This window comes from Stenella coeruleoalba, assembly GCF_951394435.1.
Source record: "Stenella coeruleoalba genome assembly, chromosome: 13".
Taxonomy (NCBI): domain Eukaryota; kingdom Metazoa; phylum Chordata; class Mammalia; order Artiodactyla; family Delphinidae; genus Stenella; species Stenella coeruleoalba.
Window position 1 is genome coordinate 55,943,222 of NC_137159.1, and position 26,140 is coordinate 55,969,361.

General features: G+C 44.3%; 1 protein-coding gene across 2 annotated transcripts; it reads left to right on the top strand.

Annotated features, from left to right (window-relative positions):
- Window positions 1–296: 296 nt before the first annotated feature.
- Window positions 297–25,222, top strand: KCNG3 (potassium voltage-gated channel modifier subfamily G member 3). Of its 2 annotated transcripts, none has more exons than XM_079941210.1 (2): window positions 297–1,454; window positions 23,950–25,222. In XM_079941210.1, exons 1-2 carry the CDS (start codon window positions 790–792, stop codon window positions 24,593–24,595), a joined length of 1,311 nt encoding a protein of 436 aa, XP_079797336.1. In that variant the 5' UTR covers window positions 297–789; the 3' UTR covers window positions 24,596–25,222. The 2 variants fall into 2 exon arrangements, with proteins under 2 accessions (XP_079797336.1, XP_079797335.1); XM_079941209.1 differs by having other exon boundaries at window positions 297–1,421.
- The last annotated feature ends 918 nt before the right edge of the window (window positions 25,223–26,140 follow it).

Sequence of the window (26,140 nt, forward strand, 5' to 3'; positions counted from 1 at the left end):
CCTTCCACCCGGGGCTCCAGGTTCAGCGCATCCCTGCTCCGCAGACCCCTCCTGGCCACTGGGGGCGGGAGCGGAGGGGGAGGACGGCGTCACGAGGCGGGGAGCCCGAGGTCCAGGGAGGGGCGCCGGGGAATCCCAGCCCGAGCGAGGTGAGGGCGCGGATGGGAAGAGGAGGGCGGCGCGTGGAGGGAGGTGAGCAGAGCGGAGCCAGGAGGCAAGGAGGGGGAACCGCGAGGAGGCCCCGCCCCCGCCTCTCGGAGCCGGCTCTTCGCCGCCTCCGAACCCGCTCACTTTACCTCTTGCCTCTGGACGGTGGCGGGGCGCTAGCTGGAGCCGCGGCCGGAGGGAGCGCCAGGGACCCGGAGACATCCAGCGCCAGCGCCTCCTCTCGGCACGCACGCCCCCCAGGGGGGAAAGCGCCGCCGCCTTGAAAGGGCACCCCGGCCTCGGAGGGGGTTTCCTCAGACGCGAGGGGCGGCGGCGCTGGCAGCTTCGTTCTCGGCCCGTGGGGCTCAGCGCTGGCGCCAGAGGGGACTCCCTGGCCACCTACAGGTACTGCCGTGCTGAGGGAGCGTCGCTAGCAGCCACGCCGGACTGCCGAAGAGGCTAGAGCCGAGGGGCTCCCGGGCCAGCGAAGGGCAGCAGCGGAGCACGGAGGGAGAGCCGGCGGGACAGCCTGCGGGGCCCGACGGCGCGCTCCCCGGTCGGCCAACGGCAGGCAGGCCCCGCGCGGCGGCCGGGGGGGCGGCGGCGGCGCCGTCGGGCTTCGGGGCCTCTGGGCTGCCAGCCATGACCTACAGGCGCAGCGGGGCGGCCTCGGTGGTGCTGAACGTGGGCGGCGCCCGGTACTCGCTATCCCGGGAGCTACTGAAGGACTTCCCGCTGCGCCGCGTGAGCCGGCTGCACGGCTGTCGCTCGGAGCGCGACGTGCTCGAGGTGTGCGACGACTACGACCGCGAGCGCAACGAGTACTTCTTTGACCGGCACTCGGAGGCCTTCGGCTTCATCCTGCTATACGTGCGCGGCCACGGCAAGCTGCGCTTCGCGCCGCGGATGTGCGAGCTCTCCTTCTACAATGAGATGATCTACTGGGGCCTGGAGGGCGCGCACCTCGAGTACTGCTGCCAGCGCCGCCTCGACGACCGCATGTCCGACACCTACACCTTCTACACGGCCGAAGAGCCGGGCGCGCTGGGCCGCGACGAGGCGCGACCCGGCGGTGCCGAGGCGGCTCCCTCCCGGCGCTGGCTGGAGCGCATGCGGCGGACCTTCGAGGAGCCCACGTCGTCCCTGGCCGCGCAGATCCTGGCCAGCGTGTCGGTGGTGTTCGTGATCGTGTCCATGGTGGTGCTGTGCGCCAGCACACTGCCCGACTGGCGCGCCGCGGCGGCCGACAACCGCAGCCTGGATGACCGGAGCAGGTACTCCGCCGGCCCTGGGAGGGAGCCCTCCGGGTAGGACGCACTGCTTCTTTGCCCGTCCTGTCCGTCCTGTCGAGTCTGTCCGTCCCGTCCGTCGGTCCAGTCTCCGTCCTGTTTGCCTCCGGGAGGCCAAGCCAGGCCGAGTTCTGGGCCGAGCGCGGCCATAGGCGCGGCGAGCCAAGGGGTGGGTTGGTCCTCACTACCCCCCACCCCACCCCGCTTTCCCCAGCTCTAGCCGGCTCTGGTACGCCCACTAGACGCCCCTCCTGAGGGCGAATCGCCAGCCTTGGGGAGACGCAGATAGAGATGAACAAGCCTCCCATGTTTGTAGTTTACTTTTGAGCAAATTAGCAACCGGTTAATTAGATTTCTCTAAACTTTTATCGTTAGTATTAAACAATTTAACCTTGGGCTAAGAGCAGTTTGAATTATTTGCCAATTTCTGATGGTGTTTGAAAAGATGAAGTCTTGTTATCATGGTGTGGTCTGCTGTACACTGCCCACACACTCTATATACTCTGCATAACATTAGTTGTAATGGAATTTTTATAAAGGAGATTAATTTAGCGATAGACTCTAAATAATGGTTGTCCGTGCCCTTTTCCTCTCCTTTTCCTACCAAGTATGGAGTTAGCAAAGCACCTGTCCACCGTTTGTTACCAGATTCACACTGTAACTTCCGGAAGATCTTCAGGCTGGGGAGGGAAAAAACCATGGGAAACTGCCCTAAGTTCAGAAACAGTATCCAGTATTTAATGGTTTTTCTTTTCACTTTAGTAGGATGAAAGGAAAATATTTCGATCTTTCCTTTGATAGTGCTTACCTTTCAGTAGTGATAGCATACTTCTGTTTTTAGTACTAGTGAGTTTATTTTGCATATTTGGTGGGAGGAATAAACAGTAAAGTTGGGCTTTCAAGGGAGACAGCCTCTTTGGGCACAAACACAAAATTGTATCATGTGTTTTACCTTGGATCTTCTTTTAAGATTTACTCTCCATTCATTTTAAAAACTTGGTTGCTTGCCTGGTAATCTTTTCCTGATAGACATGTGCATGGTTCCACTGGTGCTATGTGCCCTGATACTGGAGTGGATTACTTCCACATAATATTCTTCCTTTGGAGAGTAAAGATTTTTATTTAAATTTAGGAAGTAAATAAACTATCTGGGACCATGGAGTCCATTACTGATATGCTATCTTGACATGAAATCTAAGACACATGCTTTGAAAGGAAATTAATTAGAAAACTCATTTTGTTTAATGTATTAGTTTCTGAGTTTTCAATTTACAGATAAGAATTACTTATTTCGTACTCCATCAGTACAATGAAATTAATTTATGTACTTATGAAAGAAATGAGAGACATGAATAATAATCTTAGGGGGAAAGAGAGAAAGAAACCAAAAAGGGAAGAGACAGATGGAAAAGAGGAAGACTGCAAAAGAAGTGAAGGAAGAAGATAAATGTTTAATTTGTGTATATGTATTTTATGTATGTATATAATTATTCACGTCAGAACTGTTTCCTAGATACGCAGATATTTCAGGCAGAGACATGTTTTTCTTGGCTTAATGGCCCAGTTTTAAGCTTCACTCTGAGTGTAGGTATATGAAAACCATTATCTGTAATCCCAAACAGATAAACTGAGGGATGACTGAATGACTTGAGGAGGCTGCACATTACAGAGGGAGCCTCCCACAGGTCCCCTCCAACAGACAACTAAGGTGGTACTTTGAGAATAGTGTCTCAAACCCTGTTTGCTTGTGGTTGCTGAAATTAGGCTTTCTTACTAAAACATCTTTCTGATCATATTCTGATCATCTCCCAAATGAAGTCGGAACTTCTCTCTTGGCCTTCAAGGCTCTTTACCTTTGGTTTGTTTTGTTTTGTCTTGTTTTGTTTAGCCGCGCTGCGTGGCTTATGGGATTTTTAGTTGCCTGACCAGGGATCGAATGCTGGCCCTTGGCAGTGAGAGTGTGGAGTCCTAACCACTGGACGCCAGGGAATTCCCCAAGGCTTTTTAAAAATTTTTTTTTATTTAATTTATTTATTTTTGGCTGCATTGGGTCTACATTGCTGCACTCAGGCTTTCTCTAGCTGCGGCCAGCGGTGTTTACTCTTTTTTGTGGTGCGCGGGCTTCTCATTGCGGCGGCTTCTGTTGTTGCGGAGCACGGGCTCTAGGCATGCAGACTTCAGTAGTTGTGGCTTGCGGGCTCAGTAGTTGTGGCTTGCGGGCTCTAGAGCACAGGCTCAGCTGTTGTGGCGCCCAGGCTTAGTTGCTCCGTGGCATGTGGACCAGGGCTCGAACCCGTGTCCCCTGCATTGGCAGGCAGATTCTTAACCACTGGGCCACCAGGGAAGTCCCTCCCCAAGGCTTTTTGCCCGTTAACCACAATCTGCCTTTGTTGACTTACCCACTGTAATTTGCAAGCATCTTTTGAGTATCCGCTGTGTTCAAGGTACTCTCGGTATTCCAAATATTGTAACATTTTTGGGTGAGGAAACCGTGTCAAGCTGGCAATTGATGTAGGAATCAGAGGCACAATTGATCAACAATTGGGTTGAGCTGTTCTGGGAAGGTCTCAAGGTGGAAGAGGATGGAAACAAGCTGTCTTTGGAAGGTTGCAGAGGTTGTGCACTGCCCAACACTGGCAGGTGGTATCATTTATGTAAACTACAGTGTTTGAAACCCGTACAACCATGTGTACCCCACCTGGGAACAAAATACGGAGATTTTCCGGGTAATAGGAACATCTAGGGCCTAGGCATGAGATTTGTATATTACGTTTAGGGAGTGTGAGTCCAGTGATGGAGTGAGAGATGGAGACAGGGCAATGTTAGAAGGTCTGGAATGAGAGGGAGAATAATTTTATTTTGCAGGCAGTGGTTAGCTGTTGGCAGGTTTGGGGTGAGTGGATCATGAGTATAAGGTAACAAATGTCATGAGTTGTACACCATAAATTGGAGATGGTGGAGACTGGAAATAGGAGGATTAATTTGGAAATTTTTGCAGAGGGAGGGAATGAGAGCTTGGATTGCTTTCAGGTTGGTGAGAATGGAGATGAAATGACAACTCTGGGAGATAGTAGGAAGAATCAAAATAAATCCAGGGCATTGGAAGGATACAGGCTCAGGGACTGAGTAAGTGGATTTCCAGGATCTAGGAGCACTCCCTGCCACCTGCAGGCTCCATTTGTCCAGACCAGCCTGTTCACTTGCTCCTGAACCACCTGGATGTCCCTTACTGTGCAGTCAGTCCCTTTTAGATCATCCATCAAGCCCAACTCTGATTCTGTTTCCCTTTTGAAGCGTTTCCTGACTACCCTAGTAGATGTGATATTTCCTCCTGAGTTTCTTGAGAGACTGCTTACTTGTGTGACTCATTTGGCAGCTGTAATATCCTTCCTAGCATGGTGGTTATTTTTTTATATAACCATGTCTTAGCCACCAAACTAGATGAGATGAAAAGCCCTAGAAGGCATCTAAATTCTCTTATATTGTACTATTTATTATGATAGCATCTTTTAGAAAAAACTATTATTCAGGCACAATAAATATCTATTGTTTATCTACATTTCAAAATATAACCTTCCAGGAATGTATCTTCTCTTGCATAGATTGAAGAGATCTGTGGGTTAAGGCTGAGGCATTCAGGCGGTAGAACTCTTAGTTGAGGAGAATGGGATCCTGTGCTAGAATGAGAAAAAAGTCTGTTAAGTCAGGGAGTCATTATTTATCAAGTACTTACTGTGCAAAAGGGATAAAGATAAGAATATATGGTTTGGGGACTTCCCTGGCGGTCCAGTGGTTAAGACCTGACCCTTTCACTGCCAGGGTGGGTTCAATCCCTGGTGGTGAGCTAAGATCCGGGAACTAAGACCCCGTAAACCACTCTGCGCAGCCAAAAAACAACAACAGAAAATCCCAAGAACTGCTTAGTTCTTTTATGCAGCTGCATGACGTTCCATTGTATGAATGTCCTATAATTTCTGGACATTTAACATTGTTTCTTGTCTGTAGGGAATGCTGTAGTGAATATCCTTGTACATGTACATTATTTTGCTTTCATGAAAGTATATCCATAGGATAAATGCCTGAAAGTAAGTCATTGGGTCAAAGGACATTTGTACTTGCCTTTTAAAAAATTATATATATATAATTTTTAAAATTTTTATTGAAATATAATTGATTTAGAATGTTGTGTTAGTTTCAGGTATACAGCAAAGTGATTCAGTAACATATATATGTATTCTTTTTTAGATTCTTTTCCTTTATAGTTATTACAAGATATAGAATATAGTTCCTTATGCTACAGTAGGTCCTTGCTGGTTATCTACTCCATATTTTGTACTTGTCATTTTCATAGATAATTCCAAATTGCTCTGCAAAAAGTTGTATCAATTTATACTCCCACCAGCAGTGTGTGAGAGACCATGTTTTTTCATACTCTACAAAGCGTTATTATACTTTTGATTTTTTTTTTAGTTATTTCTGAGATACACATTTTAAAGTAATAACTAGAATTATGACTTATAACATACCTATACTTTTGATTTTTTATCATGCTGGAAGGTGAAAAATGGTGTCTAGTAGTTTTAATTTATTTTATTAATTAATTAATTAATTTATTTATTTTTGTGGTTCGCGGGCCTCTCACTGCTGTGGCCTCTCCTGTTGCGGAGCACAGGCTCCGGACGCGCAGGCTCAGCGGCCATGGCTCACGGGCCCAGCAGCTCCATGGCATGTGGGATCTTCCCGGACCGGGGCACAAACCCCGTGTCCCCTGCATCGGCAGACGGACTCTCAACCACTGCGCCACCAGGGAAGCCCAGTTTTAATTTATTTTTGCCTTGAGTAAAAATGTGCATCTTTACATATACTTAGGACTCACTTATTTTACTTTTCAGTGAGCTGTGTAAATTTTGGCGATGACTTTCTTAGTTGGCGATTTTTAGAAAGAATTAAGAAATTAGCTCTTTGTTAATGACATAAGTTGCAAATATTTTGTTCTCTAATTTAGGACCCCATTCAAAGAAAACTACAGGGACTTCCCTCGAGGCACAGTGGTTAAGCATCCGCCTGCCAATGCAGGGGACACGGGTTCGAGCCCTGGTCCGGGAAGATCCCACATGCCGCGGAGCAACTAAGCACGTGTGCCACAACTACTGAGCCTGCACTCTAGAGCCTGTGAGCCACAACTACTGAGCCCAAGTGCCACAACTACTGAAGCCCGTGTGCCTAGAGCCCGTGCTCCACAACAAGAGAAGCCACTGCCATGAGAAACCCCTGCTCACTGCAACTAGAGAACGCCTGCGCACAGAAACGAAGACCCAACGCAGCCAAAAATAAAATAAATTTTTTTAAAAAAAATAAATAAATAAAAGAAAAGGAAAAAAAGCCTCTGTGCTCCCAATGCAGGGGGCTTGGGTTTAAAAAAAAAATAAATAAATAAATAAATAAAAATAAAACATGGACCAGATATAAATAAGTTGTGCCTTTTACTTTTTGGTCCCTCAATTTTCTCAGCAGCAGTGTTCTCTCTTTTTTTTAAACTTTTAAAAATTAATTAGTTAATTAATTTTATTTTTGGCTGTGTTGGGTCTTGCTGCACGCGGGCTTTCTCTAGTTGCGGCGAGCAGGGGCTACTCTTCGTTGTGGTGCATGGACTTCTCACTGCGGTGGCTTCTCTTGTTGTGGAGCATGGGCTAGGTGTGTGGGCTTCAGTAGTTGCAGCGGGTGGGCTCAATTGTTGTGGCTCACAGGCTCTAGACCGCAGGCTCAGTAGTTGTGGCGCACGGCCCTAGTTGCTCCGCGGCATGTAGGATCTTCCCGGACCAGGGCTTGAACCCATGTCCCCTGCATTGGCAGGTAGATTCTTAACTACTGCACCACCAGGGAAGCCCAGCAGTGTTCTCTTTTGAGTTTTAAATCTCTTTAGCATGCAAAGCCTTGCTGTAATTTTAATCTGTTCTTTAGAAATTTTATTCTAAAAGTTGCTTTGTGTTGTGAGACTTTGAGATGTAAAGATAATTAAATTTCTTTAGGTGTTATTTTAAGCCCAAGTTTAAAAAATGAAATAAAGATGAAACAGCAGGTGATAGAAATTTAAAACTCAACTGTATTATTTCTATTGCCTTTTAGGTCAATATTATATAAATTCAATAGGTTTTTTAAAGTACTTTAAAAATAAAAAGCAATATTTGAAACTGAAGATGAAAGTCTCAGTGCTTTTACTTTGCAGATAAGGTGGATATTTTCGGAAACCAGTAATTAATAGATCTCTGATAGGATTGAACATAACCCAGAACCTCAGTTAAAGTCTGTTCTTTCACAGTGGACTGTTTCTTTTAATATGTGTACAGTGTTTTTCTATCTGCTGCCAATTTTAGAATTCAGTGGAAACTTCCTTTGTTAATACCTTTTCTTTAATCAAAGTGCTTTTTTTCTCCCTTTTGGTAAGCAAGTTATTTTAAACATTATTCTTTTTTTTTTTCAAATGAAAACTTTGCTCATTGGAAAAAAGTACAGTTCTAAGTGTTACAGAGTAAAGAGTAAACATGCCTCTTTCTCCTGCATCCTATTACCCAGTTTCTGAGTATTCTTCCAGAAATTTTCTTTGCATATATACAAATATACACACTACGTATATATGAGTGTATATATGTGTATATCCACTATCCACATAATTATATATGCATATTATACAGATGTCTCTTATTTATTTATATATATATTTATTTATTTGACTGCACCGGGTCTTTGTTGCAGCAGGTGGGCTCCTTAGTTGTGGCATGCAAACTCTTAGTTGCGGCATGCATGTGGGATCTAGTTCCCTGACCAGGGATCAAACCTGGGCCCCCTGCATTGGGAGCATGGAGTCTTATCCATGCATCACCAGGGAAGTCCCTACAGGTGTCTTTTTATTTTTATTTTTTTAATAAATTTATTTATTTTTTATTTTATTTTTTGTCTGCGTTGGGTCTTTGTTGCTGTGCACGGACTTTCTTTGGTTGAAGCAAGCGGGGGCTACTCTTTGTTGCAGTGCGCAGGCTTCTCATTGTAGTGGCTTCTCTTGTTGTGGAGCACGGGCTCTAGGCACACGGCTTCAGTAGTTGTGGCACACGGGCTCTAGAGTGCAGGCTCAGTAGTTGTGTCGCACGGACTTAGTTGCTCTGCGGCATGTGGGATCTTCCCGGGCCAGGGCTTGAACCCATGTCCTCTGCATTGGCAGGTGGATTCTTTTTTTTTTTTTTTTTTTTTTTTTTGCGGTACGCGGGCCTCTCACTGCTGTGGCCTCTCCCGTTGCGGAGCGCAGGCCCAGCGGCCATGGCTCACAGGCCCAGCCACTCCGCTGCATGTGGGATCTTCCCGGACCGGGGCACAAACCCATGTCCCCTGCATCGGCAGGCGGACTCTCAACCACTGCGCCACCAGGGAAGCCCTGGTAGGTGGATTCTTAACCACTGCACCGCCAGGGAAGCCCCCTTACAGGTGTGTTTTAAATTTATAACTGGGATCATTCTATAATCTTGTTTAGCAATTTGCTTTTTTCACTTAACATCTAGGAACTCTTTCCACATCAGTTAATATAAATCTTCCTCCTTCTTTTTAAAATTTGTGTAGTATTCCATTGTATAGATGGGCCACAGTTCATTTACAAGTGTCTGTCCTATCAATTATAGTAATGGCTGTAATAGTCAGTATTTATTGAATACTTATAATGTGCTAGTCACTTGTTAAAGTTTTACAATTATTTTATCATCTAAGCCTCATAATAATCCTACAAGGTAGCACCATTGTTATTCCCATTTTATGACTGAGATTTAGATAGATTAAGTAGGATGTCAGACTCACATAGTGGTTAAGTCGTGACCCGGCATTTGATTCCCAGGTCCCTGCTCTACTCTGCTGTGGAATGGTTAGCTTGACTGTAGTTTTTCAAAAATGCAAACAGGAGTGCAGAACACAGTCTTTTTCATGTTTCTTTGCAAATTGGTATAAGTGCATATGTTGGATAAATTCCAAAGTGGAAAAATAGCTGGGGACTATTATAATAGCTGGTGCAGTGGTTAAGAATCCGCCTGCCAACGCAGGGGACATGGGTTTGATCCCCGGTCCGGGAAGATCCCACATGCTGCGGAGCAACTAAGCCCGTGAGCCATAACTACTGAAGCCCACGTGCCACAACTACTGAAGCCCGCATGCCTAGAGCCCCGTGATCCTCAACAAGAGAAGCCACCGCAATGAGAAGCCTGCGCACCACAATGAAAGAGTAGCCCCCGCTCGCTGCAATTAGAGAAAGCCTGCGCACAGGAACGAAGACCCAACGCAACTCAAAATAAATAAATAAATTTATAAACAAACAAAAAAAAACAGTACCTTATACAATGGGCTTTTAAAACAAATTGTCCCTATTTCTCATTTAATCTGTATAATTTATTTAAATGGTGGATGTTGGTGCTTTCACATTTCTACAGCAAATGCTCTAAAGAATTATTTTTAACTTAGGAGACTATTGAAAATAAAGCAAACTTCAAGCATTTTTTTAAAATGTGATTTCTTTATGCCAATCAAAATTTGTTTTCTTTGAATACAGTTACCAGAAACTTAAAAAGCAGAACAAATCAATCTGTGAAATAAAGGAAATACACGTTTTACGAAGGCAGAAGAAGAAGTTATGCATAAAACCATCATAAAGTCTTTCAGGCATGTAAAAAAATATAGATTATAGTACATTGAGCACCTGTGTACCTACCACCCATCTTAAGAAATAAAACATAAAAAGTACAGTTGAAGTCTACTAGGTGCCTTTTCCCCATTGAAATCACTTCCTTTTCCACAGATATAGCCACTTTCCTGACTTTGGTGTTATTATTTTATGCATTTAAAAACACTTTTAGGGAATTCCCTGGCAGTCCAGTGCTTAAGACTCTGTGCCCGCAATGCAAGGGGTGTGGGTATGATCTCTGATCAGGGAACTAAGATCCTGCATGCACAGAGCACAGCCAAAACAAACAAAGAAACAAAAACACACTTTTTAAAAAATTAATTTATTTTTTGGCTGCTTTGGGTCTTCATTGCTGCGCGGGTGCTTTCTCTAGTTGCAGCGAGCGGGGGCTACTCTTCATTGCGGTGCACGGGCTTCTCATTGCAGTGGCTTCCCTTGTTGCAGAGCATGGGCTATAGGGGCACGGGCTTCAGCAGTTGTGGCACGCGAGCTCAGTAGTTGTGGCTCACGGGATCTAAAGTGCAGGCTCAGTAGTTGTAGCACACGGGCCTAGTTACTCCGTGGCATGTGGGATCTTCCCGGGCCAGGGCTTGAACGCGTGTCCCCTGCATTGACAGGTGGATTCTTAACCACTGCACCACCAGGGAAGCTCACACTTTTTTTTTTAAAGGAAGCGCGTTTTAATCATTGCTCATAGTTGGAATTAACGTAAACATGACAATTCTGAGTACAGCTACAAAAAAGTTCCTTAAGATAGTACGGATTCCCTGAAGAGAGATTTCTAATTGAGAAACCTGTCAGTAATCCAGGAAAGGAGGGACATACGGAATGTTCTGCCCCACAGTCTTCCAGGCTCATCCCAGAGCAAGGTGGGGCCCAGGGGAGGAGTCCAGACAGGGATAACGAGCCCTCCACTGGGATGACCCAGGCCCCAGGCCAGGGCATGTGTTGAAGGGGCGATGTGGGCCAGGCAGAAGGCCATGATTCTTCTCCTTGCCGAGTTCCACAGGGCTTCAAGCCTCTACAGGGTTTCCGCAGCTTCGGGGTGTGGGTTGGGAAGCGGCCTGGGCACTTGGAGGCGATCTGGCTGCGTGTTTTTTGGCCTCCGCTGCTGCTGGCATCTCCTGGTTATTCAGGCCCTATTGTGCCCTGTGGTGTTTGTCTTTGGCCTCTTCTTGACGGGACTGTCGCTCCATCCTGGATTAGCCACTGGCTCCTGGACGTGCGGGTCTCACCAGTGTTTTTGGCCGCTCTCCACCTGGGGACCGTCTACATGTCTGGTGCAGGCATGACGTGGCAGCCCACATGCACAGTAGTGCATGTTCCCACAGAACTGGGGGCTTTGGCAGGAGGGGCGGCTCAGCGCAGGGAAGTTATCCAGAGCCCAGGCCCAGGCTTGTTCTCAGTTCAGGCCCAGTGGCATGTGGGGCTCTGGATGTGCCCTCCTCCAAGACAGCTATTCCAAGGTGTAGTATGCGGGGGCTTCCATGGCTTCAGCCTCCTCACCAGGCAGGGACGCCTAGCAGGTCTAAGCAAAGGGGCAAATCAAAAACATTTTTAATATATGCTTGTACATACATATGTATTTACACATAAAACATAGCATTGTTTTTGCATTTTTAAAACCGTTTTTAGGGACTTTCCTGGCGGTGCAGTAGTTAAGAATCCGCCTGCCAATGCAGGGGACATGGGTTTGAGCCCCAGTCCGGGAAGATCCTACATGCTGCGGAGCAACTAAACCTGTGTGCCACAACTACTGAGCCTGTGCTCTAGAGCCCGTGAGCCACAACTACTGAGCCCACGTGCCACAACTACTGAAGCCCACGTGCCTAGAGCCCATGCTCTGCAACAAGAGAAGCCACTGCAATGAGAAGCCCGTGCACTGCAACGAAGAGTAGTCCCTGCTTGCTGCAACTAGAGAAACCCCGCATGCAACAACGAAGACCCAACACAGCCCCCAAAAATAATAATAAATGAATAAATAAATAAATTATTTTTTTAAAAAAGAAAAGAATTGGGGGAGGAAAGGACTTGGGATTAGCAAATGTAAGCTATTTTATATAGGATGGATAAACAACAAGGTCCTACTATATAGCACAGGGAATTATATTCAATATCCTGTGATAAACCATAATGGAAAAAAATATTTAAAAAAGGAATGTCAGGGCTTCCCTGGTGGCACAGTGGTTGAGAGTCCGCCTGCCGATGCAGGGGACACGGGTTCGTGCCCCGGTCCGGGAAAATCCCACATGCTGCGGAGCGGCTGGGCCTGTGAGCCATGGCCGCTGAGCCTGCGCGTCCAGAGCATGTGCTCTGCAACGGGAGAAGCCACAACGGTAGAGGCCCGCGTACAGCAAAAAAAAAAAAAAAAGAATGTCAAAAAATAAATAAAAAAATAAAAAGAGAAAGTAGAAAAAAAAAGAAAAGAATTGGTATCAGTTTTTATAAGATGATCATGTCTGAGGAGGATGGTCTCTTGATATCATTTCTTTTTTAAAAAATTCTTTTACTGATGCATTGCCAATGAAATTTAAAAAAGAAGGAGTAGAACCCATCGGTAGTTGTATATGGATTGGGAACAGATTAATTCTTGCAGTGAGTTGATCTTGCATCATTATTTAGATGGATTAGTGTCTCTTTGGAGTGGAGGTGAAGGTGCTGGGGGAGATTATTGTACCTGCAGGATGAAGGGCGCCCACCCGGAGTGGAGAACGCTGGTGGCCTGGATGGGCAGGTGTTGATGGGTCTGGGTTTCTGTTGCTCTCATCTCTGGGAAGTTTTTTAGTAGTGAGAACCAGAACCGCAGATTTTGGGTCTCTCCACTTGTTATGTGTAGGTTCACCTAGAACATGGTGGTTTACTGAAAACTCATTCCTCAGCATCTGGTGAAGAAAAGCTGCCCTGGTGTCCCGGACTTTGAGAGCATCTGGTAGAGATACACACAGAAATGTGGATGGTTTCTTCAGAGGCAGCCCAGAGCCAAGTCCTCGATTACAGGGTAATGAACACGAACACTGAAGCATGGTGTTGATGAAATTCTTTTCATAATTTGGCTCTGGAAAGATGATTTCTGTCTTTTCATCTGTTAGGAAAATCAAGAGACTGGTTCACAGCAGCCATCTCTTTTTGTTTGTTTGTTTTTGTTTTTGTTTTTGCGGTATGCGGGCCTCTCAGTGTTGTGGCCTCTCCCGTTGTGGAGCACAGGCTCCAGACGCGCAGGCTCAGCGGCCATGGCTCACGGGCCCAGCCGCTCCGTGGCATCTGGGATCCTCCCGGACCGGGGCACGAACCCACGTCCCCTGCATTGGCAGGCGGACTCCTAACCACTGCGCCACCAGGGAAGCCCGGCCATCTCTTGTAGTAAGATTTTGCTGGGTGGTTTTCTTTTCTTCGCTTGCCTCGAGGCATCTGCCTGGTTCCCTCCGACCCACACATCTCTCCAAGGTCCAGGATGGTGTTGAAGGTCTGCTCAGTCTTGGGCCATCTGCTCATATCCTTGCAGCTGTAGCTCTTTGTGCCCTTCACAGCCAGCCAGTGGCAGGGTCTTGTTGAAGTCTTCTGCCATCTATCCCCCATTTCATTTCATTGCATTATTTCGTTTCATTTCATTCCCGTCATCTGCCAGCTTGGGCCCTCCATTTCTCTTGCCTGTGTCACAGCCTCCTGATTGTTCGCACCCTCCAGTCAGCCCATAAACATCTGCCCGCTGTATATTCCCACAGTACACTTGGCCTCTTCCCAGCTCACAGGCCTGGCAATATGCCCAGCACATGGTAACCTCTTAAGAAATGCTTATTCAACAAATGAATCCACCTGTTGCCAAATCTTTAAGGGGTTCCCTTTGCCTTTAAAGCTATAACTTGACTTTGAAAATCTGTCAGCTTTGCCATAAGGCTTCAGTGTTGCCATAAGGCTTCCAGCCATAAATCCTACAATCACGCCTCTCTCCACTGCACATCTCACTTGGCAGCCCAGTGAGGATCCCTGTTCTCTGCGTACTATGCATTCAGTTGTGAGAATTAAATGAATTAATATGTATACATTTACAGAAGAATGCTTGGTACTTGAGTAAGTACCTAATGTATGTTTTTGTTTATTTTCATTACTGATCTAGAGTACAAGATAAAAATATATGAGTGGTATGGATTTTTTCTTTCTGTAAGGTAATTAAAATATATAAGAAAAAATCAAGTTTTTTTTTGTTTGTTTGATTCCTGCCTTTTTCCCCCATTGAACTTGTGGAGAAACTTTTATAAGGACATGAAAGAGACTGTAGAGAATTTGGTGGACGGTGATGTAGTTTGTTGGAGATTTTTATTACACCACGTATCATCACACTGTATAGGCCTGCTAGAAATGCCTCATACGTTCAAGCCTGAAAGCTTGGGGTAGGAAGGGTGCAACTTTTCTTTTTGTGCTACTCCTGGGGCTGTGCTGGTTGATTCAAGCCACTGACAACTTCATCATGGTGATTGCTGTTCTAGTTGGGCATGCTTTTCACTTTTTCTTTAAAATTTTTCTTAATTGGAAAAATAATATGTGCACATGGTAAATCATTTAACGGCACAAAAGGTAATAAAGTAGAACGTGAGTTTCCATCCTGCGGTCAGGCTCCCTCCCTAGAGGCAGCAACTGATATTAACAGTTTCTTAAGTATCCTTCCAATATACGCAGACACAGACACACACACACACACGCACACGCACGCACACACACAATTAGAGCATAATATATGTACTGGTCTGCACCTGTACATCTTGAAGACTGTTTCACATCAAAGCTCAGGAATGCACCTTAACTCTTTTTCGTGGCCACATGGCATAAGGTAGAGTCATAAAATTTCCAATGTCAATTTCATATGGTTCAACCTAATAACTTTAGGAAGTACATTTATGTAATCAATCTCCTCTGGATAGATGTTTATATATTTTTTTATCCTTGGGTATTACAAACAGTGGATCTCATTGTACATATTCTTATGTAAATATGCAAGTGTGTTTGTAGGATAAATTCCTAGAGTAGGTGGCTGGGTTTCATGTGCAGTATAAAGCTTGATAGGTTCTGCCAATTGCTCTTTTAAGTGGTTGTACCGGTTTATGCTACAGCCAGCAGTGTGTGAGAATATAGGCAGAATTCTTGGGAGAAGAGAGAATGAAAGGATGGAGCTTCCATTCTTGCCTTCTCTTTGCACTCAGGAAAACACTGACATGATCTCCTTTTGAGTGTGAAGGGAAGACCACAAGCCCAGAGATGGTTTATAATAATGATAATTATAGACACGATTTATTGAGCACTTACCATTATTTCATATTAATTCATTTAATTCTTAAGACAATCTGAGAGATAGGTCTTACTGTTATTCTCATCATTTAACCATTGAGGAAAATTCAGGAAGAGAGATTAAATAGCTTATCCATGGTTTCACAGCAACTTACAAGTGGAGAAGGGCTCCTTGCTTCAAGAGCCTCCTATCTTCTCCCCTTCGTTGGACAGTTTCATGTACGTATTTTTATTTTGGGTAAAAAATACATAACATAAAATTTACCATCTTGCAATTCTGAAACTGTGTTAAGAACCAGCAGTATGAAAAATGCTACTCTAACACATAAACCATGGAGACTAAGAGATTGACATATTTAATAGTAACAACATTGTCATAAAAATCATTAGCACTTTCAGATGTTCCTTAGTGCTTCAAAGCCCAGTAGATCTGTGTTTTATTACCTGTGCCACTGCAATTTCTTAGTTGTGTGATCTTGGAAAAGATGTTTGACTTTTTAACTTCAGTTTTGTAATCTGTAATATGGAGGTATTAGGGGAAATACCCGTTAAACAACAACTTGTCTTTTTCCTCTTCCCTCAGCCCCTGGTAACCACCATTCTATTTTCTGTTTCTCTGAATTTTGACACTTTAGATACCTCCTATAGGTAGAATCATACAGTCTTTGTCTTTGTGTGTGTGTGAGACTGGGTATCTTTCACTTAGTATAACGTCCTGAAGGTTCATCCATTTATTAGCATGTGACAGGATTTTCTTCCTTTGTAAAGCTGAATAATATTCCATGGTAAGACTGTGACACATTCTATTTATGGAGTCATTCATTAATGGACATTTGGGTTGCTTCCACCTGTTGGCTATTGTGAATAGTGCGGCTATGAACACAGGTGTGTAAATATCTCTTTAACACCCTGCTTTTAGTTCTTTTGGATATATAACAAGAAGTGGGATTGCTGGATGATATGGAAGCTCTGTTTTTTATTTTTATTTATTTATTTTTTTGCGATACGCGGGCCTCTCACTGTTGCAGCCTCTCCCGTTGCGGAGCACAGGCTCCGGACGCGCAAGCTCAGCGGCCATGGCTCACGGGCCCAGCCGCTCCGCGGCATGTGGGATCTTCCCTGGCCGGGGCACGAACCCACGTCCCCTGCATCGGCAGGTGGACTCTCAACCACTGAGCCACCAGGGAAGCCCTGTTTTTAATTTTTTGAGGAACCTCCGTACTGTTTTCCACAGCTGCTGCACTATTTTACAATCCTACCAACAGTACGCAGAGATTTTAATTTCACCACGTCCTCATCAATACTTGTTTTCTGGTTTTTGTTTCTAATAGTAGGTATCCTGATGTGTGTGAGGTGATACCTTCGGGTTGGTTTTGATTGCATTTCTCAGATGATTCGTGATGTTGAGCATCTTTTCAAATGCTTGCCGGCCATTTGTATACCATCTTTGAGAAGTGTCTGTGCAAGTCCTTTGCTCATTTTTAAATTGGGTTATTTGATTCTTTTGTTGTTGAGTTGTAGGGGTTCGATATGTATTCTGGATATTAATCCCTTATCAGATATATGATTTGCAAATATTTTCCCCTATTCTGTAGCTTGCCTTTTCACTCTGTTGATTGTGTCTTTTGAGGCACAAAAACTTCTAAGTTCGATGTAGTCCTATTTGTCTATTTTTGTTTTTGTTGTTTGTTCTTTTGGTGTCATGGCCAAGAAATCGTGGCCAAGTCCAATGTCATGAAGCTTTTCCCCTATGTTTTCTTCTAGGAATTTTTAAAAAACTTGTTTTAGGTCTTACATTTAGGCAGTTAATCCATGTTAAGTTAACTTTTGTATTTGGTGTAAGGTAAGGGTCCAACTCAATTCAGCACGATTGTTTGAAGAATAAATTTATTTTTATTTATTTATTTTTGGCTGCACTGGGTCTTGGTTGCTGCACCTGGGCTTTTCTCTAGTTGTGGCGAGCGGGGACCACCCCTCGCCGCCGTGCGCAGGCTTCCCCTTGTGGTGGCTGCTCTTGTTGCGGAGCACGGGCCATGGCACGTGGGCTCAGCAGTTGTGACTTGCGGTCTCTAGAGAGCAGGCTCAGTAGTTGTGGCACATGGGCTTAGTTGCTCCACGGCGTGTGGGATCTTCCTGGACCAGGGCTTGAACCCATGTCCCTTGCATTGGCAGGCAGGTTCTTTTTTTTTTTTTTTTTTGTGGCTGCGTTGGGTCTTTGTTGCTGCGCACGGGCCTTTCTGTAGTTGCAGCGAGTGGGGGCTACTCTTCGTGTGGTGCGCGGGCTTCTCATTGGGTGGCTTCTCTTGTTGCAGAGCACGGGCTCTAGGCGCACGGGCTTCAGTAGCTGTGGCTCGCGGGCTCTAGAGCGCAGGCTCAGTAGTTGTGGTGTACGGGCTTAGTTGCTCCACGGCATGTGGGATCTTCCCAGACCAGGGATCGAACCCGTGTCCCCTGCATTGGCAGGCAGATTCTTAACCACTGTGCCACCAAGGAAGTCCCCTCAGCACCATTTTTTGATGACAGGCTTCAGTTATCCCTTAAAGCTCCCAGAAGAGCCATTCCAGTCCTTCAAGTTCTGTCAAAGTCACTACATTGTACTGGACAAAAAGCTGTTGAGCACTTGTATGTCTGATGGGAAGTAAGGGCAGGAGATACAAAGATGAGTAAGGCAGGGAACTCTCAGGTGATGTGATTGCTCTATATCTTGATAGGAGTTTCAGTTATAGAGGTTACACATTTGTCAGACCTCAGTGAGTGTGCACATAAGGTTTGTGCATTCCATTGCATGTAAAGTTCAAATCAAAAGAAAGAAATGAAACAAATATTGAACTCTGGTTAATAATATGCACTCTGAATTTTTTAGATGGAAGTGCACCGATATCTGGATTTATTTTAAAATGCATCCAAGAAAGAAAGGTTAATAGATGGATATAGGGGTGAATAGGTGATAAGCAAGTATATTTAAAATATTAATTAATTTGTTCCATGTGTGAAATTTTTCACAATAAAATGTTGAGTGAAAAAGATGAGAAGTTAGCACCCAGAGGGAGACTGATCTTCACCTCATACAGCATAGTTAATGGCTTTTTATGTCCTGTCCTAGTCTTTTTTGCAGGCAGGAGGGGATGGTTAGCACTAAAAGCATTTGTTCTCCTGTGGAGCCTGTTTGTAAACCTCTGAGTCATTGCCGGAAGTGCCTTCTGTCATGACGGATCAGTTGGGGGAATTAGAATGACTGATGATTGCCAGCAATTTTTGAGCTCCTCAGTGCCTATGGAAGGGAATACATTTTACATCGTAACTTAGTACACAACTATATGTAACTGAAACAAAAGTTTTATGAAACTATACTTTGATACACACTAATATTTCTATTTAATTTCCAAAAAAAACCCTCCATCAATTTTGATCCATTAATGGGCTAAGAACCAGCAGTGTGAAAAATGCTGCTCTAATACATCAACCATGGAGACCAAGAGATTGATGTATATAATTTAATATTAACAATGAACATTGTCATAAAAATCATTAGCATTTTCAGATGTTCCTTAGTGCTTCAAAGCCCAATAGATCTGGGTTTCATTAGCTCTGCCACTGCAGTTTCTTAGTTGTGTGATCTTAGAAGAGATGTTTAACTTTTCAGCCTCAGTTTTGTCATCTGTAAAATGGGGATATTAGGGGAAGGACACACTCCATAAAGTTCTTGAAAAGGGTTAAATGAGATGATGTCTACAAAGTGCTTAGCACAGTGCTGAACTGAAAGGCCTCTCTCTCTCTCTCTCTCTCTCCCTCTCTCTCTCTCTCTCTCTCTCTCTCTCTCTCTATATATATATATATATATATACACATATATATATATATTTAGCTGTGAATTCATGAGCTTCTATTTGTTTGGGCCTCAAAAGAAATCAGAATGGGCTTCAAAGGATTCTGGTATCCTCAGTATCTTCTTCCGTTCTTTTTTTCAGTTTGTTTTTTATAGAAGTAGCCCTCGGAGTGCCCAGTCATTTGCTGTAGTGCTCAGTAAAACACAGCGCTTAAGTTTTCCAGCAGTTGCTGGAGGTGGCACTGGCAAGAGTGCCATTTGGAAACATGGGGAGTTTTGGCAGGCTTAGTGGTGTTTGTTTTTGGAGAATGCCTTGGCATAATCCTGGGTGAAAGAGGGATGCCTGGGGTTTCTCACTTATTCATCTCCTTAGCGTGGAATTCTGGATAAATTGTGTCTGACTTGGGGGGTGGGCAGGAGGAGCCCCATGGGCCTCATTACAGATGGGTTTACCTCTTTGAAATTCCCTTACTGAGAGATTATTTAGTGTCATTTGGATTTCCTCCTTTTTAATCTGAACAATTTGGCTGCTGGTGGAAGTAATTAGCTGAAAATGTTCTGGTGTTTTTGGCACAATTAAAATTTTTACTCTTCTTGGGCTTCCCTGGTGGCTCAGTGGTTGAGAATCCGCCTGCCAATGCAGGGGACACGGGTTTGATCTCTGGTCCGGGAAGATCCCACATGCCGCAGAGCAGCTAAGCCCGTGCACCACAGCTACTGAGCCTGCGCTCTAGAGCCCGCGAGCCACAACTACTGAGCCCGCCCCACGACTACTGAAGTGCAGCCAAAAATAAATAAATAAATTTATTTAAAAAAATCTTTTGGCTGTGTTGGGTCTTCGTTGCTGTGCGCAGGCTTTCTCTAGTTGTGGAGAGCGGGGGCTGCTCTTCGTTGCAGTGCACGGGCTTCTCACTGTGGTGGCTTCTCTTGTTGCGGAGCATGGGTTCTAGGTGCACGGGCTTCAGTAGTCGTGGCGTGGGCTCAGTAGTTGTGGCGCACGGGCTTTGTTGCTCCACGGCATGTGGGATCTTCCCGGACCAGGGCTCGAACCCGTGTCCCCTGCATTGGCAGGTGGATTCGCAATCACTGCACCACCAGGGAAGCCCCTACTCTTCTTAATTTAATAGGGTCTTAGGACTTTATTGCTGGGAGAGCCCTTAGAAGATCAGAGTGAGAAGAGCAGCAGGGCTCCCGGCATCAGGTCTAGTGCTCTTGCTCATGTCTGGCTAGAGAAGAGACAGTACTTTAGCTCGAGAACTGATAAAAACCACAGCCGATCAGAGAACACTATTGCTGTGACTGCTTTGTGCTCTTGCAATCCTTTTTGAGTGTGTATCTTATTACTTACTGAATTTACCAGTTTATTACTTAGGATAGCAACCAACTTAGAAATTCTGGTGGCTTAACACAACAAGGATTTATTGGTTGCTCACATACCATGTCCCATGTCCAATCAGAGTCAAGATGGGGAATGTCTGTCTTTCTTTGAACACATACTCAGTGACTTGAGCTGGTAGGGACCCCACCATCTTGGAGCCACTTAGGACACATGCCTTTCAGGTTGCCGTGGCAGGGAAGAGAATTCACACCTACTCTTCCATGCCTCTGCCCAGAACTGTAGTCATTTTGCCCACAGCTCATAGATCAGAACTGGTCATGTGACCTTGCCTAACTGCAAGGGGCTAGAAATATGGGGGAACATATGGAGTATTTGATGAGCATTACCAGGGAGAAGGGATGCCTTTAATATGTTTATTAAAACTGAATATTGAAAAAATGCAGTCTCCTATCTTCTAGATCTACCAAGTTTCATTACCCTCCGAGTTCTCTAAGCCTCCAGGTTCATAGAGGTCATGATGGCAGCAGCTTTTACTGATAGCCTGGTGGGGATAGAGAAGCTGCTGCCAACCACAGAGTAATGGGGTCTCTGTGCAGAACGGCAGGTAATACAATAGAGAAAGAAATAGGGGCAGCTGTGACCTCATCTGCTGATCTTCCTCACTGGGCGGTAGGTTGGATTACTTTCACTGTGGGCTGTATCTTCTTGCTTAGTTTGTGTGTAGGCTGAAGAATAATTCCTCCCTCCCCACAAAAGATATCAGGTCCTAATCCTTGGGAACCAGTGGATATTACCTTATATATCAAACGGGATGTTGCAGATATGATTAAATTAAGAATCTTGAGATGGAGGATTGTCCTGGATTATCGCAGGGGCTCTGCATGCTATCATGTGTATCCTTACAAGGTGGAAGCAGAGGGAGATTTGACATGGTGAGCACAGAGGCAGAGATAGGAGTGATGTGGCCTCAAGCCAAGGAATGCCAACCAGGAGCTGGAAGAGGCAAGGAATGGATTCTCCCCTAGAGCCTCCGAAGGGAGTGGGCCCTACTAACACTTGATTTTGGCCCAATGATAATGATTTTGCACTTCTGACCTCTGGGTATGTGAAAAAATAAATTTCTGTTGTCTTAAGCCGCCAAGTTTGTGGTAATTTTTTTGTTGTTGTTGTTTTGTTTGTTTGTTTTTGCGGTACGCGGGCCTCTCACTGTTGTGGCCTCTCCCGTTGCGGAGCACAGGCTCCGGACGCGCAGGCTCAGCGGCCATGGCTCACGGGCCCAGCTGCTCCGCGGCATGTGGGATCCTCCCGGATGGGGGCACGAACCCAAGTCCCCTGCGTCGGCAGGCGGACTCTCAACCACTGCGCCATCAAGGAAGCCCTGTGGTAATTTTTTCAGCAGCCACAAGGAGTTAATATACTCAAGTTACCACTTTCTTGTTGGTCAGTGGTTCTTGCCCTTCTGACCAGTGAGGAATTGGGACTGGAGTGAATACTGGGGTACCAAGTGACTGGGGAATAGGGTGAGAGTGAGAATTTTCTTTCTGTACTCTTTTTTTTTACCTTTGAAATTTAAACCATGTGAATGTACGACCTATTCAAGACATAAATCAAATTAATCTCTATGGCCCTAGGAACCTCCATAGTAGGGGAACATGGTTAATTTTATTTATTCATTTCCCTGAGAAGCATTCAGTGCAATCTGTGTTCTGTGCCGTGCACTTTGGGTACTTCTTTTCAAAATGTTGCCCCACAGACCTTACCATCCCACCTGCTACATTTTCTTCTCTCTCCATCATACTTCTCATGTTTGGGTCTAGGTCAATAGCAAGATAGAATTATGTGGAGAAAAATGAATGATGGTATAAGGACAGTAACTTTAAATTTGAATTTTAAAATGTAATTTAATTATAATTTTTTAAATGCCATGTTTAAAACATTTTATTAGTCATATTTGTACTGTACTGTACAGACATGTACTGTAGTGCATTTTCTTTTCTAAAGCTACTGCATGAAATAACTGAAATAAAAATATTTACAAATAAAAAAGTGTAATTTAATTAAAAATTACCTTAGCATTACCTCTCACTCTGGGTCAGGGCTTCCTAACCACTGTGCTGAGGTTTAATTCCTCAGCCTTGGGGAGTGTGGGGCGAGGCTGGTGGCTTCCACTTCAGGAATGCTACCCCTTGACGCCGTAGGCTATGTAGGTAATATTCTTTTCAACGTGTGCAGTGACATGGAAGGGTTGGTAAATACTGCTCTAGATTAAATGTGGCCCTATATTTTATTTATTTATTTATTTATTTATTTATTTATGGCTGCGTTGGGTCTTCGTTGCTGCGCACGGGCTTTCTCTAGTTGCGGCGAGCGGGGGCTACTCTTCGCTGCGGTGTGTGGGCTTCACATTGCGGTGGCTTCTCTTGTTGTGGAGCACGGGCTCTAGGCTCTCGGGCTTCAGTAGTTGTGGCATGCAGGCTCAGTAGTTGGGGCTCACGGGCTTAGTTGCTCCACGGCATGTGGGATCTTCCCGGAGAAGGGCTCAAACCTGTGTCCCCTGCATTGACAGGCGGATGCTTAACCACTGCGCCACCAGGGAAGTCCATGGCCCTATATTTTAAAGATACATGTTGAATCAAAATAGCTATGGAAAACAAACAAACAAACTTGTTGGGTCTTAGTGATTGTTTTGCTCCACTGCAGGATTCCTCAGCCTTTTTTCCACTGTAACGCTTGTGATGAGGATGGTCATGACCTGGTCCTCTTCTGGTGAGGGCACTGGCATTCCTGAAAAGCCCAAAAGGCAGGCTTAGATTCAGTGTCTCCCACACAGCCTGTAGGAAAAAAAAAATACAGTAACATTTTCGGAGATGATATTGAGTTCATTCCTATTTACCAAGAAGTAAATCATTGAAAACTTGGGTGTGTCCACTGTCTGTAGGAACCAAGTCCTTCTGACCTACCTAATAACTTACATCACAGTAGAGAACCACTGCCCTCATGGAATAACATTTCATAGTGTGGCGAGCTGAGTATAAGTTAATTTCAAGCCACCAAGTAAGAGAGAGATTTTTTTTTTAAGTATTAGTGACAACAAGCAAACAAATGTTTCTTTCAATGCTATTACATGCCATATATAAATAAGAACTTCATCAAGTTCAGTTTTCACTTGTTGATGTATTTGTTGTTCTGTTGCATCCCGATGAGTCTGATGATGTTGGTAATGCCGTCTGTTCTTTTATGTTTTCTGGAAAGGTAACTGAATGTGTATGTCAGTGTAGTACTATCTGAAGAAATCTGAGAGCTATTAAAATGCTTAAAAATAAAATGATCAATTCTTCTTTTGTTCTCTTGACAGGATAATTGAAGCTATCTGCATAGGTTGGTTCACTGCAGAATGCATTGTGAGGTTCATCGTCTCCAAAAACAAGTGTGAGTTTGTCAAGAGACCCCTGAACATCATTGATTTACTGGCAATCACGCCGTATTACATCTCCGTGTTAATGACAGTATTTACGGGCGAGAACTCTCAACTCCAGAGGGCTGGAGTCACCTTGAGGGTGCTTAGAATGATGAGGATTTTTTGGGTGATTAAGCTTGCCCGTCACTTCATTGGTCTTCAGACACTTGGTTTGACTCTCAAACGATGTTACCGAGAGATGGTTATGTTGCTTGTCTTCATCTGTGTTGCCATGGCAATCTTTAGTGCACTTTCTCAGCTTCTTGAACATGGGTTGGACCTGGAAACATCCAACAAGGACTTCGCCAGCATCCCTGCTGCCTGCTGGTGGGTGATTATCTCTATGACTACAGTTGGCTATGGAGATATGTATCCTATCACAATGCCTGGAAGAATTCTTGGAGGAGTTTGTGTTGTCAGTGGAATCGTCTTATTGGCATTACCTATCACTTTTATCTACCATAGCTTCGTGCAGTGTTATCATGAGCTCAAGTTTAGATCAGCTAGATATAGTAGGAGCCTCTCCGCTGAGTTCCTAAATTAACGCATTGCAAATCAAATCTTGCATACACTTCATTTGATCGAGTTGACGCTACTTCATATTCATGCATTTCTCGTTGGGTGAGCACTGCAGTGGTACTGTCATCACCTTGGTAGAGTAAAAATTGTCCTTCCCAGCTGAAGGGGGAAAGCAGTTTACTTATTATGGAGTAAATATGATTGAGACTGCACAGGAAAAGGAACGACTCCTAGAGTAAATTTTAGGATCCTGTTTTATTTAGACTTGTCTCTTCCTTGCCTTGAACAATTACATGTTTCGTGTTTGTTGTAAAGTATATTATTTGAACATTTTAAAACCGAAAGCTACTATTTTCCAAATGTTTTTCCGTCTTGTGAATGCAGAGGAAGCTTGGAAGTTATAGTGTTTTTTGTTGGAGAGTAACATTTTCATTTCTAAATGTTTTATAATCTCTCATATCAATGTCAGAAGTACCCTGGAAACATATGTCAGATGCAGGAAGTGTTTAACAACTACTTTAAAAATTTGGCCACATTTTAAACTGTATAGTGGAGCTAGTAGATACAAGCAAGAATAGTATTTGAGAAACTTCTCCAGCATATTTCTCAATTATCTGATTTGTGTTTGCTTCTGTTATTCACCTTATCATACAGCTTCATATGGAAGATTGAGTGTGTTCTTCCTTTTCCATTTTGGATTTCTTTTTTCTCTGTCCTGATGTGACTAAAAAGAGTATTTGTATTGCTTAGCATTTTATTGGAGTTCATTTTATTTGAATTCATTGCTGTTACTAGGTGAGAATTATCCTAAGATTTGGATGTCCAAACAAGATTTCCAACATTAAAATGATAATGGAAATAGTTTGATATTACAACCCATACTTATCTTCTTCTGCTCTTAATTTTTTTTTGCCAAACACCATGGCTTTAATAAGACTTAAGATGAAAGGATATTTACGTAGCCGTTTTATACCAAAGTCATACTTAGATGTTGTCACTAGATTATCACAAGAAAAGAAATTATTTCCTTACTCTTGGTTGCTGTGTAGCCAAGCCAGTTTTAAGTCAGCTAAAAACAATGAGTACATAATTATTTGGGCTGATCTTCGCCACTGTCAATTACAGCTATGCCAAAACTTCTTGTAACAATATTGAATAATATGCCATACTAATCTGGCTAGGTTATTAGGACTAGATAATGTAAAACTGATGATTGTTTGCTGCTGAATTTTAGCAATCTGAATTAGGATTTTGCTTTGTTAACCAGTTGCCGTAAAGCCGTCAGTATAGAAACACAAAAAATTAAAGTCATAGATTCATGAATAATTTAATGTTACACACTGTAATTTAGTGGGGGTGGGAGGGGGAGCAGAGGAGTTGGAAAGGGGACCTGGATATATTTATCAAAGAAAGAGTTACCAGACGTGTTCATTAAAGGAATATTAGCCGTCGTCTAGTTCCAGCCTCAAGCAGTATGGGTAGAAAACCAGGGCAAGAGAGGATATGACCGTGAAGGAGTTGGGGCTAAAACCTAGATCTCTAGGAACCTAGCCCAGCAGCTTATTCTTAA